Genomic DNA, 21,649 nt, shown 5'->3' with positions numbered 1-21,649 from the left:
CTGTGCAGTGCGGTGCAGACATGCCCACGCCTCCACAGCCAACAAGCGCGTTAGTCATAGGAAAATCCTTTCCCATTAAAATTATTAGCGAATGTTGTTTTCAGCCTTAATATGATGAAATCCAGCAAGAAGAGAGGGATATATCTACATATAGTTATGAAAATAAAGTGCTTTTTAAAATTTTGTTTTATGAGGGATTGGTCGAGTTTGTGTGTGAAGATAACACATGCCTTTTACTTGCTTAGAAAATACAGGTGTTGTTGCTCTACCTTTTTCTTGGCAAGCAAGTAGGCTTAGGAAGTTTCCCCCCCCGGCTCCACCCTGCTCCAGTTTGCCACCCCCTCAGTTGCACTGGTACAGCTGTTTGTATGTCTGCGCTTCAGATTTAATTACTGGAATACCATGGGTTTGTTTGATTCGGTTTGGGAGGACGGAATGCTATTTTTAGCTTGGATTGTTTCATTAATCCAATTTATAGTATAAGCCTGTGAAAAGCTATCCTAGCTGGGGGGCAGCAGAGGAGGAACATAGAACAGCAGGGATGAGGGCCTGGGGAGATGACCTGTGAAACTCCCTTTGTTGCCAAAGAAAAGGTACATGAACCTCATTCAGCCTTGGTGTTTTCTTGCTGCTTGTCTGTCAATGAACTTGTGTTTCTGTTCTTCTTGGGCCTGTGGATGTAGGTTGCGTTAGGGAATGCTGATTCACTCATTTCTTGAACAGAACACAGTAGCTCTAGATGGATTTCTCCATAATACCAGGAAACTTGATACACAGTTACAACAGGAGAGCCTTGAGTTTCTTCTCAAAAACTGTTGCATCTTATAAATGCTTTATCCTTTTTTTCAGTGCTCCTGCTTACTAGTTACACTGTGTTTGTTAACTTTAAATTGGTCTTTTGGCAAAATTATGTAGGCATTAATTGGTAAAATAAAGATTAACCTCACCGTAACCTTGGAATTTAGTAAGGAGGAAAAAGGTGTTGGTCAGGTGCTCGTCTCTTTTGTCCAAAGAGAAGGAAGGAGCCTGGGAATCCTAAGGGCCTTAATATTTAGTCAAGTAAGCATCCATTTTTATTTGGTAAAGTGAGTACATACTACCTGTCTTCATTTCTTGGTGCCGAATATGTGTCACCAAACACAGACGTTACAGTAGCAAAAAATATGTAGATATGATAGAAAGGCTTTTTTCTCTTTCTGTTCGATAGAAAACTCTGTTCACCTGTATGAGAGTGTAGTGGATGTCTTTTTATTATTTGTGTGCCTCAGCGTAAATTAAACCATCTCTATTTGTGGTGAATAATATTTTATTTGGATTTTATACAACAATGCAGGTCAGCACAAGTTGGAGTGTTTTGCTAAATCAAACTCTGTGTGAGAACCTTATTTCATGAGGTAATATCACAGTGTCAACAGGTGTTCAGAGGTATTACCCTTTACCTTGCAGTCTGTTTGGGTACTGTGGCAGAAATATCTGGTAAGATAGATCTTTGTTACTGCTCTCAAGTCTGAACTGGCATCATCATGACTTTTTAGCCTTCCCCTGGTAGTTTTGAAGAAAAAAGAAACACTGTAAGGAAGTTGCTTTCAAAAGCCCTGTTGGCCTAGTTCTGCTGGCAGTAGAGTTTAAGGGAGTTTCATGTTGAGCAAAAGTTTCATGATTACTTTATTATAGAATAATATGGCAAGTTATTTTCAAAAGTGGTTACTAATACTGGGTGCCTCAGCTTCTTTGTGCCCACTCTGAGATGACTGTTTCCAGAATGTGTGCAACACCCACTTGCTGGAAGTGGTGGCCCCTTGAGATGTTTCAAACCGGGCATTCGGCAACTGAGATGTTTCACACTGGGCATTCAGACCCTGCATGGTCTGTTTCTCTTGAATTTCTGTCTCTCTCTACAATATAATGTACTTGAGTTTCATTTCCATGGGATTGACAGGAGCCTCTTGGGTCACTCTCTTCCCATTTCAGACTGTCATAGCCTATGGGGAAATGGCTTGTAATGCAATATGAGAGTTTTTTTCTTTTTTTTTTTTTTCTGTCAGGAGCAGACTCTCTTGGCTCATATTACTTAAATAAGCAGGGAGAAATGGATAATTGAAGATTTTTTCAGTTACTTGCTGAATGAAGCAAATGTTTAAATCCAGACTAAAAAGCACTGCCCTTTCTGAAACAAAACCTCAAAAGACTTTACTCATGTACAGCAAAATGCTTGACCTGAATCCAAGTATTGTAGTTTGATTTGCAATTTCTTAACAGAAACCGAATAGAAAATATGATGAAACTTCAGAAATCATTCACAAGTGATAGTTCTGGTACAACTGTGGGCTCAGTCAACTGATGGTGTTTGCCTGTGCTGGTCTTTCCTTTACAAGTTCTAGCAGTCCTATCTCCAACACTCCTCTCACTTTTATTCCTTCTACTCAGATTTTTTCTTTTATAGAATATAGGAAACTCAGATTTGACTTCCTTCTTTGCTTGAACTTGATTTGAACTTGAACTCACTTTCAACTGTCTTCCAGAAGAATGGCTTCGAGACAAGGCTGTTGAATATTGTGGCATTTCATAGAATCACAGAATGTTTGAGGATGGAAGGGACCTCTGGAAGTCATCTTATCCAACCCCCCTGCTCAAGCAGGGCCACCTAGAGGAGGTTTCTCTTGATGCCATTTCATTTTGTAAGATGTACCTACTTTTCACTGGGATGTTGCTATCTAGGTGAGGGTAAAATCACTCATGCACACTTGGTCTCTAGCTCCATGTATATGAAAACTTTCTGTGCAAGCAGAATAGCTTCATTAGGGGACAGTGAGGGAAATCCAGCTCAAAATACTCTACAGCCCAGTTAAGTAATTTTCTGAGAAGCTGGAGGTTTCTTTAGGAGTAGCTTTAGCAGTAAGTAGCTTCTGACTGTTATATGGAGGGAAATTTTGCAATTACTGCCCTGAGTTCCCCTTTACTCCACCAATTGCTGTTCCCTGTATGGTTGTTGGCCCTCTGATCAGCAATAATTTTTCTTCTCTTATGAATTGCAGTGGTTAGTTCCCTAACCAAAGGGCTCCCTGGAGATTTTTGGGCATTCCACTTTCAACCATTTATCTGGTTTTAATGAAAGGACACCTGCATTCAGGAGATCAAATTGGTTTTCTCCTGTCTTTTGCTGTTCCTTTTTATCACTTCTGATTTCTTTTAGTTTAGAATATTCTGTACTAGCATTCTGCTCTTTTGGCAGCCTAATAGATAAAATACGTTATAAGTTGGGGAAATGAGGTTTTGAAAGAAATCTCCTTTGATGAGAGTTGTCCATGTATCTGCAGGAAGAGTGAAGATGCACCTTCAGGGCTGCAGAAGCAACCAGGCTCCTGTTTAAGTTCCTGTTGGTCTGCGTAGGCTGGAGCACCATGGCAGGGTTCAAGTGTATACAGGCAGAGGAGGGAAATAGGACAATGGTCTCTTACATAGGTCTTTATCGTCTCACTGCTGCACGGCAGAGGGATTCTTGCTACTGTCTTCTCCAAGTGTTTTGTGAATATATATTTTACAGAATGTGGGTTGGTTGATTGTTTTTTTCCAGATGTGTTGTCCAACTTGAATTACCAACGGTTTTGAGTAGACCAAAATTGGGGAACATTGTGGTGTCTTAGCACTTTTGGTTTTGAAAATGAAGTACTTGCTAAAACCAGCAAAAGTGCTTAGCTGTATCCTGAACTGAGAATGTACATTCTCCTCCAGAAGACGGAATTAAATCCAGCAGTCCGGGAGCTTGTGTTCCTCTGCTGTCAGCAGTAACTTGAAACTTGCTGGCAAAGTGTGTATTTTATCTGCTGCTGGTGCATATGTAGACAACTGACTACTACTGCTGTTGCTGTTGGCTCAAGTGACAGATGTTTGTGTTATGTGTGTTTTAAAAGTCTGAAATCTACTGTCAAATTTGTGGGCCGTGGTGTGCCATTCCTCTTCTGCCTTGAATGTTGGGAGAGTCTAGTAGAAAAAACACTGTGTAGTCCTGAAATTCAAAGCAACCTAATATATAGTGCAAGAGGTAGAACTGACAATATCCTGTTTTCTTTAAATTAGAAGTTTCACTTTTGTTAGCCAACACTATAAAGATATAAGAGTATATATATATTTATGTTAATCCATGTTTTCTGTGCTTAAAGTACTGTTACATTTGTAGTCTTAGAGCCTTCCTGTAATTTCATGGTATTCCAGACTATTTTGTGTTTGAGACAGTCTGCAGCAGAAGTTAATGCTTATTAGAATTGCTGTGTATCGGCCTCAGGACAGCTGTAATACCCTAAATAAGCAAATACTGATGTTGTAACTTTTGCACAGAAAAAGAGGTAGTTGTGAAAAATCTTTAGAAATTTTGCTAACTTAAGGATGTTTACAGGGAACTAAAGTATGAACTCAGATGTTAGAAGGAAATGCACGCTTTGGATAAATGAGTGGCATTTTAGATGCGTGTTAATATGGGAAGTATTAAACCACTGCTGACTTAAATCTATTGTATTATTGCGACTTCTGTTTTAACACTGTGAGATTCATGATACGTAACTCAGCTCTGATTGATTACAGTTTGAATCAGCAGTAAGGCACCTGAGCATGATCAGTTTGGTCTCTTATTCGAAATGAGAAATTGAATTCTTGCTGGTCTCTTTATGTAATTTTCTTCTTTAATATTTAGGGAGACTTTTCAGAATAATATTCCTGTTTCCATTATAAAAAGAGATCATAAAGTCAGGCGAGCTGGAATTCATAATCATGAAGTGTGTGTGTTCAGCCAGCTTATTTTAACATGATGCACATGGGCCTCTGAACATGAAAATTATGGCCTTGAACTGAGCTTTCTGTGAGTAACAGATGTAATATTGCAAAATGTATAATCTCTGGGTGGTGAGGGTAAGGACTTGTGGAGAAATGCTTACTAAACTCAATATATTTAGCTTAGATAACAAGGAGACATAACTACAGTATGCAGCTTCGATGGTATTTTGTGGCAGTAGCTAAAAGCATATGCAGAGAGTCTGGAATGCATTCCTTAGATATGAATGAAAAACATGATTAGGATAAATTTTGATTAGATAACAGAAGGGCACTGATCCAGCACTTGTGAAGCGTTTGATTTTGGTGTTGAGCTAGGCTGTCGGCCTGCAGAGTGAAAGATTTGAGTACTTTGGGGAGTCAGCTGGCTTTGTAGCTGGAGTCTGGCTGGAGGCTGTTCGGCAGATAACGTGGTCACTGTCTGCTGGAAGGGAGACAGTGCCTTGAATCCCTTCACCATGAATCTCTGCGGCCTTCCGCACACTGAAATAAAAGTAGCAGTGGGGCTTGCAGAGTGGATAATGGACAATGCCTTTTGAACCTTCCAAAAGCATGATATAAGTATTAAATTTTGATCCTTCTTCATAGTATAGCACTGTTATACTAGTGCGTTGGTGGGATTTGGGAGAGTTGTAGAATGGTGGTGAGGAAGTATTTTCTAATTTCTTGTTCCCTAGTAAGATCAGGTCAACCGGTGTGTTCTGATTAGTCTATGGTTCTGATTAGTCTGTTGAGTCTGTTGTAAGGAAATATTTAAGGTGCTGGGATCCCTGCCTTGATGAGCTGTAAAACTTGACATTCCCATAGTCACCCACAGGTTCTCATCACCTGTACCCAAGCTCTGCTCCTCATCAGAGAGAGGCAGAAGTGCTCTTAGCTCATCAGGGGAAGGGGAAGTGTGGTGGGAGCAGAAGGGCCATGCACAGTGGATTGTTGCAGTGTGTAATGTGGGACAACGAGAGGTTTTTAAGGCAAACAGAATAGACTGTAATGTAAGTTTTATTTTAAATCTTGTTTAGGAGATAGAGAGATGAGTGGCTGGGAACAACATGGGAAATTTCTTCTTAGCTCTCTGCACCTTCCACTGCAGTTATAAAATGGACTCTGGTATCTGTCAAAGAGCAGAAATAGGGGATGGACAATAACTGACCTATATAAAGTCCTTCAGATCTATCTTTATGTCTATAACGCCTTCAAGGGCAGGCTGTGATCATGTGTTAAGTGACGCATTCAACAATTTCCTATTATACATAACATACTTTATGTGCATGAAAGAACAGCAACAGGGAAAGAGCAGTGAACATCACGAAGACCTACAACAGTCATGTGGATGGGTGGAACAGTCAGGACATGAACAAAGTAGGGCAGGATGTAGTTACAGATAATGTCCTTCTTGCCTGAGCTGTGTTCTACCTCTTTGAGCTTTATTTTAATGCATCTCTCAAATGGCAACATTACTATTCTTTATCTAAAGCTTTCTTTAACTCTTAGGAAAGACAGTGTTAATACAGCTCTCTTGGTGTTTGACAATGCACTTCTCTTCCCCTAAGGAAAAAAAAGAAAAGATTTAGACCACTGTAGTTTCTTTATGTCGTGGATATGATTCATTCTGGCCATGGGAGGAGAATGACAGTTACTTGCTACACAAACTTTTCCTGTGATTCATGGAGTGCCATTTGTGTCAGCCTCGAAGGAGGCACTTCGTATGCTTCCTAGCAGGAAGGAAAGAGAGCATGATCATAGTTACCAGCTAGGATATGGAAACTGGGTGGGAGGGAAGGGAAAGAGGAGAGGGAAATGCTGATTATTCAGAAGAAAGTTGGAATGCCAAGATTCTGTCTGCAATCCTCATTCATCTACTTAATGAAAAATGGATACATACCAAACCTATATGTAATTAAGGGAAACATCATGACTGTAATTGCCATGTTCACAAAATAGTATGGCTTATTATGTAACTTTTTTGTGTAAATATATCTTAGCGCTTTTCCTTCTGCTTCCTGGATCCATCACTGTTTCATATGGTATGAAGCCTCTATCCCTGAGTGTTGTGTTTCAGCAACACTTTCAGGTTTTGCTCTCAAGCTAAGACAGCTTTATGCAATGCTTTATGTTAGCTTTCTGCAGAGACAGATTTTTGTGCTGTAAAATACTAATATAGTTAGCAACTTAAGAAGTGCACTTACTTGCCAGATCAGAAGACATTTTCTTTTCTTCACAAAAAAAGTAATTTAAAAAGCTATGCCACAATTTTCTTCCCAAAAATAACAGCACAGATTGGCTACTTAAATTGCTTATAAAAAAGAATACTCCATTAAATGCAACCCCTAATGCTGCATGGCAGGCTCTGGGGCTCTTTCATGGCTTCCAGCTGCTTCCAGGTGTTTTCTTTACACCTGGAAACTGCAAGGTGGGAATAAACGGGAGTAGAAGCAGTGGAAACTCACATTTCCTAATTTCTTGTTTTTCTAAATGAGTTATGGAGTCAGGGCTGGCTGTCCTCCCACAGCTGGCAGTATTTGGTATGTTACATGCACCTGTGTCAGGAGATACAGCAGGGCTGCTCAGCCCCATTGCATCTACAAGAGTCCTGCAGCTGAGCAGATGCACAGCAACGTTACAATTAATAGATTTTCATTGGCAATTAAAATGTTACTTTTTAATTTGCCAGTGCTATTCCGTCTCCGATTATTTCCTGTGTTATAAAGTACTGGCTCTGTTCTGATTTTGCAGTAGCTATGCTTATTGGGAGTAAGGGGTCTAATTATAGCTCTGAACTATACTGTACTGAGAGGGCATTTAAGTTTCTTCTGACTATTTCTGAGGCAATGTGATGAGTCACGAAATATAACTTTTGCAGAAAATATCCTGATTGCCTAATGACTAGGTGTTGGTAGATGAAATTACACACACTCTCTCTTGTTCACATGAAACAAGGGAAGTGTTTTTCTGAGTAAGCTGTTTGTTCAAGTTACCCAAGAAATGTCAAAGTTTACAGTTGCAAAATAGGAAAAATGTATATGTTTGAGGAGCTTGAAAACCTCTGCTTTGCCTTGCCAGACGTTTTCGATATTCATAGCATTAATATTTGTCTTTATATCTGTAAAGAAAAAATGCTGCTTGAAAATAATACAGCTGATCATCCATGTACAAAATATTTTGTTCTGCAGATGATGTGGAGGATGTTAACAGCATGGAAAATGTCATGTTACAATATGCTGCAATGGACAGAGAACTTAAGCATTATATGAAGGCAATTGAAGAAACGGTAAATCAGGTAAACTGCCACTTCTATTAAAGTTATGAAAATACATCCTTACTTAAATATTTTTTTAATATATACAAATATTACATTAAAACAATACATAGCTGGAAAGATTGATCTTTGACAGGTACGAAATGCTAAAACTGCCAGTACAACTATTAACTTTTCTTCCTAGCACGCATGCAGTGTGATACAATTTCTAATTCTTTCCCACCAAACTCTTGCACCATTTGGAATATGGGAGGAACAGTGCTTTGGCAATGACTGAGGACCGTGTAATGTCAGCTAATACCTTCTTCTCGTATTGCGGAAAATGGAAGCTGTGTAATGAATGGGGCAGCTGATCTCAGAATAGACCAACGGCTGTGGCAGTGGGGAACTGGTGAAGCCTGGTTTCCAGTGTCTTTCTGCCACATCAGTTTGCTGGTGCTTAATAAAGGGTGAGCTTATTAATTGTTTGCTTAATCACCTAGGGTCTGGTTTGCTAGCTGACCACTCATTTTTTGCAAGAGCTGTTGCATTTCTGGCAGTTCAGGGGGTTTCTGGCTCGGTGTGGAGTGTGGCTGCAGTTGCACAACAGGTGCTGGGGCTGTCGGGATGAAACGCGCGCAGCACGCGTTGTGTAAGCTCCTTTCATTAGCAAACCGGGCCCGACGGAAGACGCCAACACCGCCTTTCGGAGGACTTCTCCCTCCCGGCCTTTCGCGGACAGGAACGGATGTCGAACAAAAAAATACCTTGTCCTGCTCCGCTGCGCCCCGAGGGTCGGAGCGCGGGGCGGGGGCTGTGGCCGCCAGGGGGCGCCGCGGTTGCGCTGCCCGCGGGCTGCGCTGAGCAGGGCGGGCCGGGGCTGCGGGGGATCCCGGGGCTGCGCCGGGCGAGCCGGGGCTGCGGGGGTCGCGGGGCTTTGGGGGATATCCGGCTGCGGGGGTGCCGCGGCCGCCCTGCCCGTCCCCGTGTGCCGGCCCTGCCCGCCCCGCCGGTGACTCGGATTTCCTCACGGTTGTAGTCGTGTCAGCCCGCTTTGATTCTCTGGTCCTGGCTCTTGGACCATGTGTAATCCGTTCGGCTCTGTCATCTTGTTACCCCGATTCCAGTGCACTGCTGCTGCACCGGCATTCACAGAATCACGGAATGTTAGGTATTGGAAGGGACCTCAAAAGATCATCCAGTCCAATCCCCCTGCCGGAGCAGGAACACCCAGATGAGGTTACACAGGAAAGTGTCCAGGCGGGTTTTCAATGTCTCCAGAGAAGGAGACTCCACAACCTCCCTGGGCAGCCTGTTCCAGTGTCTGTCACCCTCACTGGGAAGAAGTTTCTTCTCAAATTTAAATGGAACCTCCTGTGTTCCAGTTTATACCCATTACCCCTTGTCCTGTCATTGGTTGTCACCAAGAAGAGCTTGGCTTCATCCTCGTGACACTCACCCTTTACATATTTATAAACATTAATGAGGTCATCCCTCAGTCTCCTCTTCTCCAAACTAAAGAGACCCAGCTCCCTCAGCCTTTCCTCATAAGGGAGATGCTCCACTCCCTTAATCATCTTTGTTGCCCTGCGCTGGACTCTCTCCAACAGTTCCCTGTCCTTCTTGAACTGAGGGGCCCAGAACTGGACACAATATTCCAGGTGTGGTCTCACCAGGGCAGAGTAGAGGGGGAGGAGAACCACTTTCGACCTGCTAACCACCCCACTTCTAGTACACTCTCTGGATACCCCTGATTGCTCTTCCTGCAGCTCCTTGGTGTTCTCTTGGCTGATCATCACAGCCTGGCCGTTAGCAAGCAAGGTATTCGAAGTGTAGGTAGGCTCCATGGCAGATCCAGACATTGAAAGAGTAAATTTCAGTGCAGTCCATACCCGATCACTTCATTTTTGGATCACATTGTGCTTGGAGAGCTTGACTTTCAAAGTAACCTATTTTAGTGCCTGCAAGTAGACTTTTAAGTGTCAGTTTTGTATGGATGCAGGTTCTTAGGGACATCCTTTAGTGCTAGAGTTAGGTTATGGTTGGACTCGATGACCCTGAGGGTCTCCTCCAACTGAAATGATTCTGTGATTTCTCTAGAAAAGGCAATAGCACATCCCTGATTTCCCTTCAAGATGTGAAATTAGTGTTTCAAACCATGAAGGTAGTAGAGCTTTTTTCAGTTAAACCTGTCTTGCTATTACCTTGCTATTGTTTTTTGCTATTAAAAAACAACCAGGAGAACAAAGCCATGCATTTTCCACTAGTCTTATTCTGAGGAATGCCTACATGGTTTTTATTTTGTAGAACAGCTTTCCTTTAGTAAATTTTAAAATTATCCTGAGTCAGATGTTTAACTGAAAAATCTTCATCCAAATAATTAAATATTACATGTTTATAAGGAGCTGAAAACTATGACTACATCAACAAACGTTGGACAGCATTAAATACAGTCAACTATTCCACAATATACATTTCAACTCACGTGTCACCATAATTGCAGGCCTCCTAGTTTATATTTGTCAGAAACATGATGGATCAGAACTTTTTCCTTTTATTTGGAATATTCATGATTTTAATAGTTTTCATAGTAAACCATGACATAGTCCTCACATCTTTAGAGATCAATGATGTATATCCAGATTTGAGTGAAATATAGTAGGTTTGTATTTTGATGGTAACTATTAACTAATTGATGTGTTATTGTCATAACAGGATTTTCAAGTCATTTTCAACAATGTAACTTCTTTCATTATTCCTACGTATCAGCAAAACACTCTCTTCATCCTTAGGAATACAAAGACATGTCTTCACCAACAAAGCACTCAAATCCTGTTTACTTCAGATGCATTCACTCATGATCTTTTAAGTTAGGTACAGGTTTAACTGCTTGACTGAAGTGAAGATTTTTTGGGGGTTTAGGTAAGGCAATGATACATTAATGATTTTTAGGATCAGATTCAGCAGCATCTGTTGTGTGCATATTTATGCCTGTGTGCAAAGAAATTGAAGTCCTGGAAGGACTGGTTTTCATTTTTTCCTTTTTTCAGCCTAACGTAGCTCATTTATGTTGTGTCAGAGTCTCCTCCTTGCTTTGGTAAAACAAGCTCGTTCTCTGTTCTTTCACTCCCAAGGTTTCAAAAATGCAGCTCCAAGACATTAAACACATTTAAGACTCTACATGGATTATGAAGTCAGTAATGGCCAACCTGTGTATTAATCTCTAGCCACACTTCTGTTATCTCTGTTTCCTATGTCGCTCTAGGGAATTTTCTGTACTTTCCACTGCCAGCATCCTTAGCAAACCTTTCTACGTTAGAGAGAGAAATGCATATAAGCGTTGCAGAGATACAGGGATACAATCTGTTCTTTACAAAATAACAGCAAGTGCTTTGTTTTAGAGGATAGCTGTGTGCCATGCCTCTAGAACTGCATGGTTACCTGTCAGGGACAGCTTAAAATCTGCTTCTGGGAAACAGATCCTGTTGCTGAATTTAGGACTGCACCTGGAGGGAGCTGTGGAAAGGCTTGGGTTTAAAATAGTCTCTGCTGGCTTGGTCCCTGGTTTCATCAGAATTCCTTACCTGAGGGCTTTCGCTGGAGAGTTGCAGCAGGTCATTCATTTTCACAAGCAGACTGTTTTTCATGTACAGTGTTACCAGTATTTGTCTCAAGCTGCAAAACACATTTTATCTGATTATTTTGTGAGTTTGTCAGTTGTCATTTTTTCTGGTCTCTACATACAGCAGTGAATCTGAAAGTATTCTGTGCTTTACCTTCTAACCACCTGCTCGTAGTGACATGTCCAACCAGCAAGATAAGGAGATAGTGGCAGTTAAAATTCCTGATTTATTATTTTATTATGTGTACCTTTAAATGACATTGACAGAAAGATGATATTGTACAACAAAAGTATGTGATATAAATAACCAGGAACTAGCATGAGATATAGTCACATGTTTTTAAAAGTCAAGTTTTTTGTTGATTTAGGCTGCAGTAGGTGGAATGCAGAAGGTGAAACATATCAGCATCCTCTTCTGGTTGAATCAGCAGCATGTTGAGCAAGAAATAAGCAGTTGAATCACAGTATTTCCAACAATAGGTTGTGGGAAATCCTTTGACTGTGGAAACTCCCTGTGCTACTGGATTTTCTAGTACCTGTGTAATGACTGGACTCCTACTTCTGCTTCTTTTTTCATTTTTAATGGGTATTTTAAAAATAAATTAGCCAATATGGGTCATTTCCATGCAAAATCTGGACAGCACTCTTATCTTTAGTGCAACACCATCAAAGACTGATGGAGCTGGAGTATCTCTTGCAGACTTGTTTCTACTCTTGAAGCAGACCTGAGTGAGTGGGACCCAGGCTGACGGAGCCAACTGAAGTGTCCCCTACTCTGGGAACACTCTCAAGTGGTCAGAGTCCCAGCACATTGTGCCTGCTTTTGCTCTCCCACTCTGCTTTCTAGATTGGCAGGGATGTTGGCGGTGGACTCTGATCAATATCTCAGCTTTTCAAGAATTTGGCTTGATTTGGACTGTAAAAGCTGGGGCAAATTTTCTGAACAAGTCCCCAGACTTCTCTAAGTAAAATGAACGACAATGTATTGTGGATCTATCTTGGTAGAACAAAGATGACATAACTAGCTTTCTATTGTTGCATTACTCCCGCCTCTCTTTTCTTCTCCTGCAATGAAAGAGAACTTGGCCTGTTTTGTTTCTTTTGCAGGTGAGAGCAAAGTGTTGCATGTGGTAATGGGACCTCTGCTAAAGATTGCTTAGTACTTCCTGTTGTAAGTTACTCCGTGGCCAAACATCGGCCTATCTTGCTTGAATTGTGTTTGCCTTTTGCTGAGCCTGAGCACTGTGAGGGAGGGCAAATCTAAACCTGAGTGAGGTGGAAGAAGAGCATAGGAGACGAATTTAAGAAAACTCTTAAGAGCCACGTTAAGGAAGGGCTGCAAATGGGAAGAAGCAGACGGAAAGGTGAAGGATGTGGGCTTGGGAAGTCATGAGGTAGGGGAGAGACTGGTTGAAAGTGATGAGAAGGAGGTGATGTTGAGCTGGAAGAAAAAGATGGAAATACTAGAAGTTGTGTTGATGCTTAGGTTTTATCCTTCTGCTACAGCTTTCCCATGTTGTAGGTGAGCCAGTTCTGTCACCATGTCAGTGGCTGCTGACGTCTTTGTTTTCTGATTATCCTGCATGGAAACTGATTTTAGCAATTATAACTGTAAATTAGATAACATGTAATTATAGTTTGAACACAGGAAGGAAATGAAATGTGTTCTTTGTTGGGTGTTATCTATAAAACTACATGCAGCTGCTGCAGGTACGTGTCTTGCATAGGGGTTGAAGTCTGGATGTGTCAGTCATTCATGCCTGTGTAACTTAACACCATGACAAGTGTTCAGGCTTCCTTTGGCAAAGATGAGGGAGTGCACTGTGTTCCTTACACAAGAGTGGTTTTGTCTCTACAGAATATACAGGAACTACTCTTAGATTTGTTTTGTGGTTTTGGTAATAGTTCCCTTTAGACTAATAAGTTCTTTGGGCAATGGGTAGGAGGGCATATTACTCAGTACTGGGGTCTGTTATCACCATGGCCAAGTGTGTAGGTTTAAATTCTGCAAAGGACTAATCCCCTTCAGTGATGTAGGCCATAATCTTTCCAAGTGTGCAGCTTGTGAGTGATCTAAGGAGCATCTGCAGAAAAGGAAAGGATCGTATTTAAAACTGCTGTACAGCAAAGTCCATGGGCTATGTTTGACTCGCAAGCTATTTAGAGGAATTCCAGTTTCTTCACTTTAAACTCATAATATAATGCTCTAGTGACATCGAAAGTCTTCCCCAGTCTCAGAAAAAACAAAAGGGACTTGAAGATAACATCTTTGTTACCCGGCTCTGCCAGCATAGCTGTGTTAGCCGTCAGTCTTGTTAGAGAAGGTTCTGCCAGTATATCCAAGTCATCTCTATTGACAAAGCCAACTAAACCAACAAACTCTTGCTCTAGTGGTAGCTTCACCTGCAGTGTGGGTTCTGAAGGAACAGCAAAGTGAGCCAGGGGATGTGATTCCACCCAGCTCCCATCCTCCTTGGTGGCACAGTTGTAGCAGCAAAACTACGATGACCAAGTCCAGTCTGTGTGGCAGACACTGTCAGTGCCATCAGTGACCTCTGCTGCCTGTTGGAGACAGGGCTGTCCTGCAAAATTGGATTGTCACTTAGTTTTCTGTTGGGCTAAGTAACAGCAGGACTATGAATCCTGTGAGATTCATGTATTTTAGTTGATTCAGGACCTTGCCAGTGACTGGTGCTGTGATACCCATTACATTTTGGCATTGGAACTTCCCAGTTTCATGGAACAAACAACCTCGTTTGGTGCCGATGCTTTCTTAATGAGCACTCTGCTCTTCTTTTTCTTCTTGCTGCATTGCCATGACAGCATGTGTTAGGGCAAATCCCACCGATGATATCCATACCTGCAATGTGACCTTTGCTGTTCAGAGCATTTTCTCTGATATGTGGAATGCGTCAGTGTTTCTTGTTTCTGAAATCTTGTATGCTAGCCACAAAAATTTCGAGACCTTCTTTTAATTGAAAAAGTCCTCTGCTGCCCAGGAAGATGTTCATGAAATCTACTACCATGAAAATGGGTTTAGTGAGATGGATATATCTTTTCTTGGGCTGGTTGGAAAAATAAAAGAACTCTTGTAGTCTTCTACTACATTTATTCTGACTTTGTAATTGTAGAAGTTTGCAAATCCATCTTGAAGTTCACTTACAGTGTACTGAATGGCACCATCAGCAGCAACAAGTCAATCCCCTGGTGAAAGACCTTGTACCTGTCCAGTGTCTTCTCTCGCATCAAATAGTAAATAGATTTCTGGAGAACTTGCTTCGTCTTTTAAGTTTTTGTTAACAATAGATGTCTCCATGGCTATTATTTCAGTAGCCTGAATGCTAACTGGAATTGTTCTTTACTGCCTGTTTACTTGCTGTCTACTAATGATGCCTTCACCTAACAGAATAAGGAAAATATGGACATTGGATCAAATCCTTATATTGACTTAGGCAGGACAGAAGAGGAAAATTTGTAACTCTATATTATGCTCTGCACATATATGTGATGCCATAGGGCTTAATAAAACTTTTCCAAGCAAACTCAATTCTAGCATTTACTAGCTATGGCGTTCTTTAACATTTTGAAGTTTCTTCAGTGACATTTCTTTGATATAATTTATAATCATTAGTGTAATGCTTACTCTGTCCTACTGCCATCCCCAAACAGTAATTCAAACAACATTGCACTGTTGTAGGCATGCACTCCACTTCCTGCAGAAACTGGGACAAGGATGCATTTCAACACATTTCTGATATTTACTTTCTAATGTTTACTTTTTTGTGTCAGTCTCTGCATGTGTTGGGTAAGCACCTGATGGAAGCCGCATTTTTATTTTCCCAGAATCGGTAAGCTATATGTATAGTTCACAACAATAACACATTAGAGTCCACATTTGATGAGCTGCAATAAAAAATAACTTTTTTAGTGAGCAGTATATAAAGAAGTAGGAGTAGTGTTTGATTTTATGTGGGTTGTGTAGCACATCTGCAGTAGCATGTCTGAGTGTCTCATAGCAAGCGTAAAGACATGCCCTGCTTTTTGGAGACTAAACCCTGGAAACCCTAGCACACAGACACAGGTTTATTTGACTTCATTGCGGTTGCTTACATTTGTCGAGCTAAACATTTGCCTAAATATTTGCAGTGTCAACACAGGAGCTGCAGAAATGGCCCTTGGTTTGTGTGGGCAGGAGTGAGGCAGCACGGACTACAGCTGGTTAGAAGAGCGAGGATTTGGGTGAAAAGAAATGCTCTGGACCCGGGACTATCACATGGAACTGGGAGCTCTGCAGACAGGATGGCAGCAGGGACAGTATTTAGAAAAAACATGCAGAAAAAATGCTCAGAACCCCATCGTTATTTGAAAACTGTGTTATGTTGGGCAGCAGTGCTGCAAACTAGCCCAAGATTAAGAAGGATTGGATACTATTTTCAGGTCTACTAGCAGCCTGCGTGGTTGACCTTGACAAATTATTTTGCTCTGTGCCTTGGGCTATGGTCCCGTGTGCATTAATACCAATTTTGTGCCAATCACCTGGTAGCACATTCTCATCGAATAAGCCACATCACATGATAGTGTGTTTATGCTGGCCCGATGCCGTTGCAGACGGACGGACACTACCTGCTGAAGCACAGCTCTGTGCAGAATTAGAATTGGCAAAGTGAGTTGCACTCCATCAGTGCGTCATGCAGCTGTGGTGTTTTTGATCTTGCACTAGACATACTGAAACTGAATTTACTGTCTAGTTCAACCACGATCTCAGTCATGTGGGCAACATCCCATATTTCTGCCTGTAAAGAGGGTTTTTTTTTTCTACCTGAAGATTTCCAAACAATTTCAATTCAGTTTTTTAATGGTTTTATTTTAGTACTAAGGATTGTAACCGGCAGTCTGAACTGTTGTGGGAATTCCAGAAGGTCAAAACGGAGAGCAACTGAAAGTCTCTGTGGTTTTGATCCTCGCTTTTCTAGGCAATGTCTGTGATAGCTCTGTCTGGCTAGATTAGCCTAGAGGAAGAAGATAATAGTATGAAATGTAATGAAATTTGTAGGTGTTGAGCTAGATAGATAGCCAGTGCAAACTAAAAGGCCATCTTCATCTCAAATAATGGATTCTTTTCTTGTTGTTAATGAAAGTTATGACTGGAAACACTGGAGTTTCAGTTGATCAATAGTGAAAATAGTCTTTCAGATTAACCATCTCATCTAGAAAAATCCTGCTGACAGTCCAAAGATTTAAATTCTGGGGTTAGGGGGCAAATGGGGGGAGCACTAAAGACTGTACGATTCTCAGCAGCAGAGGTTTTGACTTGAATTAATTTCTCTCATTAATTGAACACACCCAAATTGATCAGTATCTTTGGGGAGGCAGTTCTGGAATGCCTTCCATAAAATGTCTCTCTCCAAATGTTCAGTGTTGTTTTAATTACTATAATTGTTTCCAGAAATCATATGTTAATGTGAAGTATTTTAATATTCCTCCTCCAAGAGTTTAAATGTTAGGTCACTCATTTAAAAACATTTACTCTTTCTCCAAGTATGTTTTTTAACTGACCTTATCAATAAAAATATTCAGCTACCCAGGTTTTCCCTCTGCAAATTTCTTAGCAGCTTTCTAATGAATCACAGACAAAATGTTGCTTACAGCACTAACTTGATCACACCTTTTTGTGGCTGCTAGTACCATGAATTTGTTTTTGCTGAAGAATTTCAGTTAAGAAGGAATTAGTGGAAGTTGCTCTCCTCGTTCCAAGCTTCCTTATAAACTAGATTATTTGGGACTTTTTCTTGATGAGTTACCTAATACTGAGTGTAAGCAGGGATGTGCATCCAACGTGTTAACACGCAGTTTAGAATGTATCAGATTCTTGTGACTTGATAATATGGGTCATTCTGCATGTTTTAACTTTTCTAGAACTGTGTATGTAGGGCTTTTGTTAAAATGGAAAGAACTGATGATCTGTGCAGCATTTCTTAGTTTTATTTTTTGAGGTTGGAAGTTTAAGAGCAGCTCTTTGATGTTTATTTCGTTAAATTATGTACAGAGTGGGTTCCTGGTGGTTTTTCACACAGGTACTCAACCTGTTCTGCAAATGTCAAATTGCTTTTCCTTCTCACCTTTCACATTGCTCCTGTTGATCATGCTTTGGTTTAACAGAAAAAGCATGACTTTGTGATGTGCTGCAGTATATAACTATGCCTATTTTAATGCATATTAAAATAAAGAAAAAAATCTGCTTAATAGTATGTATGCATTATATGATCTTCCTAACTTGAGGCAGAGGTTCCAAAAAAACCCCTAAATCCTGACAGAAATCAATACCAGATGTCACAGGATCTCCCAAACGCAGCTCCATTGTTGATAACCTACTGCGAATTACAAAGACTGAGCTTCATAATAAGGGTTGGCAAGTTGGAGTAATTTCTGGATTCTCATCTTATTTAACTAAGCTAAGTGCATAACCTGATTAAGCTGATCTAACCAGTAAGTAAGCTGAAGTATTTATTCTACCCTTAGACTTGTGTGTTAACAGTGACAGTGAATGAAAAATATTTTAAGACTTAAGAAAAAGTGCATACATCAGATACACTGACAACTTCCCTGTGAAGTGTAAAGTTCCCATGTTAACTTATATTCACACACTATGCCTGATAAATTCCACAAAAACAGGGAAATTAAAAGCTCAGTGATATTGTTACTGTTAACCCTTTTGGCCTTACTGGATCACTGCTGCTTCTTTGTGAACAATTCACAGTGTTTTTCTCAAATAGATTATTATCCTCTGTTGAAAGCTGCTATAGCCTTTTCCCCAGCAGTCTGTTGTGTGGGGAGAAGAGAGGATAGTGAGGGGTGGGATGTAATGGTGAGTTTACAAGGACTGTTGGGAAGAAAGCAGCTCTACCCTGTTTTCCCAAAAATAAGACCTACTCTGAAAATAAGCCCTACCGTGATTTTTGAGGATTTTTGAGGATGCTCGAAATATAAGCCCTACTCCAAAAATAAACCCTTGTTACAGTTCATAAAAAAGTCAATTTAAATAGTGTCCAAGCAGCTATACATGTGAAAAAGTAATAAGTTTTGGAACAAAAATTAATATAAGACCCTGTCCTTTTTGGGGGGAAACAGAGTAGTAGGTAAAACCTATGAGGTGTGGTTTTGTGGTGTGTGATTATTGTTGTAATGGTGAAGTGTGGGCTGGAGATGAAATGTTTCTCCATGGGAATTTTTATGCTTAATTGGAGGTGATCAAGGGATACAGGTCAAGGCTGGGCTGCACTAGAGGCAGTTTGGTCCAGTTCAGTAAAACTTTCTGTTGAAACAGTGTGTTTCTGGACTTAGCTGTTAACAACCCCACTGTCCACTTTTGCTCCCCACAAAACAGCCCCCCCTTCCCCAACTTCTCTCTGCTAAATTTCACTGATGACTGGAGCCACAGCCCCCATCACCACCTCTTCTCCCGGGATTCATATTGATTATGTTCAGTTCAGTGGGCAGCTCCTCCCCTTGCTTTCCCTCTCACAGCCTGCTTAGGCTTCAGAATCCCTTTCGTGTCTTCTTTTGACCAGAACCAGAGCTGGCTCTTGTTAGTTGGTGGTACGTGCTTGGACAAGTCCTGCAGAAGCTTTTTGCCCCATCCACAGCAGTGCATTGTATCTCTTGGCAAACAAACCTGACAGAACAGTGGAGATCCTGTTGAACAGTGTCTTAAGAGATTCTGGCCCATCAGTCGGATTTGCACAGATCTGCCCCATCAATTATAACAACATGTGTCTCTGCTAACCCTCTATGAGTTAATTAGGCCTGAGTACAGCTGGTTATCCTTAATCTACCGGTTATATTTGCATATGCCTGGCCTTCATCAGTCAGGCTTATAAACATATCTACAGACAAATCCCATCAGCCAGGTTTATATGCACAGCATGGAAAACTATAGTTGTAATGTGTGTTACAGCTCAAAGTGAGTTTACACTCAGCCACAAAACTCAACCCCAAACTTCTTATATTAATCCCTCCTTATACTAGTTCTTTTCAGCACTTATTTGCCTGTTAAATTTTAATAGAAGGACAGTGGTTTATGGTAAGAAGAAAATCCAGCTAAAGTAAAAAGCACCTATAGAGGATCACAGATGTAGCTTAACGTCTGTTCAAGGAGAAGCTGTGAGTTAATTCAGATACGAGGTGACAGTAATAGCAGTGTGTACAGTCATGGATGGAACAGAAGTGCTTGTTCACGGTGTGTCACACTAAAACAAAGAGTCATTTAATAAAATTATCCAGCAGCAGGTTTTAAGCCAACAAAAGGAAGTAACTTTTTACACAGTGACTAGTTAAATTGTGGAATTAATTTCTACCAGATGTTATGGAAACCAGAAGCATTAATGGGTTCAAAAAGCTACTAGACAAATTAATGGAAGAAAAACTCATTGACAGCTATTAGATGTAAAGATTTAAATACAGTCACTGTCTTGGGAAATCCCTAAATTGCAAATTGCTAGAAGCAGGGAAAGGTGGGAAATGGGAAAATCTTTCTATTTGGTGCTCTTGTTATACTCCGACTCCAGCTTTTTGCTTCTGCCACTGTCAAAGATAAGAGAATATGCTGGATTGATCTTTGGTCTGATGTAGTACTCAAATCTTCATGCAACAGAATGCAAATTACATAGAAAATACAGAGTCCACAAGCACTACTGCAGCCTAAAGTTTATGTTGACTTACTACATAGCTTTAAACAAATAACATTTACACTCTGTTTCAGACCTATTTTGGAACGTAGTTCTATCCAAACCCTACCTTTTGCATCCATAATTTTAACATTTGGAAAGTCTTCAGGGTATCTAATAATTTATCTCTTTGTTCTTACTCTTATATTTGATGATTTAAAAAAGTAAGTAAATGAACAGCTCCTGCTTTGGGCATTGTTACATAATTGAAAAAGTCATAATCTCAAAGCTCACTTCAAATCTGTATCATATAAAACCACACAAACCATTTAATAATTAGGTACCAGCAGATAAAATCCTGCTTGATGTTAGAGCTACACCCACTTGGACCAAAGAAGGGAGGAATCTTCAGCTAGATCCTTGTCTTACAGCCACTTTTCTCCCTTAGTGCCCAAGAAAAACTTCATAACACATCTTGCGTGTAATATTGACGTGAGGAGGTGAACTACAGCTCTTGGTGAGCATCTGCTGGGACCCCTTCTTATCAGTGTGGTGAAATTCCAACTGAAGTACCTGCACTGATGTCAACCACACCAAATGGGATGAAAATGTTTTCCTGAATGGTTAGGTAACATGCAGTGTAGATTTTTCACTTATTTTAATAGATCAGAATCTGAAAGTTTTTAGATCAGTCCTTGAAATTCCTGGATTGGTGAACATAAAAATGCCTTTTATATCCCCATCGACAGTGTTACCAACTAGAAAAGTGATCCAACTGGGATAATATGTGGTCAACTAAGTTGTGACTATGGGCTGCCTATTACATGAGGTACTGAATAAGAGACAACAAAACATGTCTTATTTTTAGAAAAGGAAAGCACTAAGTTGATATCCCTGTCAGAAAAAATCGTGAGTTTACACGTGCTTTCATTTACTTGAGGAAAGCTCGGCTCTGCCAGTTTTGTAACTCTTCTTCAAGTAGTTATTGCCTCTCTTAGCCTCCCGTTTATCAGCCTACAAAAGCCCAGCTGCTTCAGCTTCTGTCAGTGTGAGCCCATGGCTCCTCCCCAGACTCCAGTTTCTTCATGTACATCTCATCCTGGCGAGTCTGATACTGGGTGCACTATTTCAGCTGTCACCTGATCAATGCTTTGTATAGGGGAGGAGGCCCTTCCCTTGCCCTGCTGGCCACACTGCTCCAAATGTAGCCGGTACCCAGTTTACCTCATTAGCAGTGAGAACCTTTCCTCACGTTTCCCTTGGCATCTACCAAAACCTCCCTGACCCTTTGAGCTGCTACAAAGC

General features: G+C 40.8%; 1 protein-coding gene across 2 annotated transcripts in view; it reads left to right on the top strand.

Moving 5' to 3' along the window:
• NSMCE2 (NSE2 (MMS21) homolog, SMC5-SMC6 complex SUMO ligase) overlaps positions 1-21,649 on the top strand; it is a 133,972-nt gene that overhangs the window by 22,029 nt on the left and 90,294 nt on the right. For both annotated transcript variants that reach the window (XM_065831238.2, XM_065831237.2), the window contains one exon: positions 7,995-8,101. In XM_065831238.2, coding sequence (XP_065687310.1) covers positions 7,995-8,101 — 107 coding nt within the window. The remainder of the gene's footprint in view (positions 1-7,994; positions 8,102-21,649) is intronic.

Source organism: Patagioenas fasciata, chromosome 2, assembly GCF_037038585.1.
Source record: "Patagioenas fasciata isolate bPatFas1 chromosome 2, bPatFas1.hap1, whole genome shotgun sequence".
Classification (NCBI taxonomy): domain Eukaryota; kingdom Metazoa; phylum Chordata; class Aves; order Columbiformes; family Columbidae; genus Patagioenas; species Patagioenas fasciata.
This window is presented reverse-complemented; position numbering and strand designations above follow the sequence as displayed.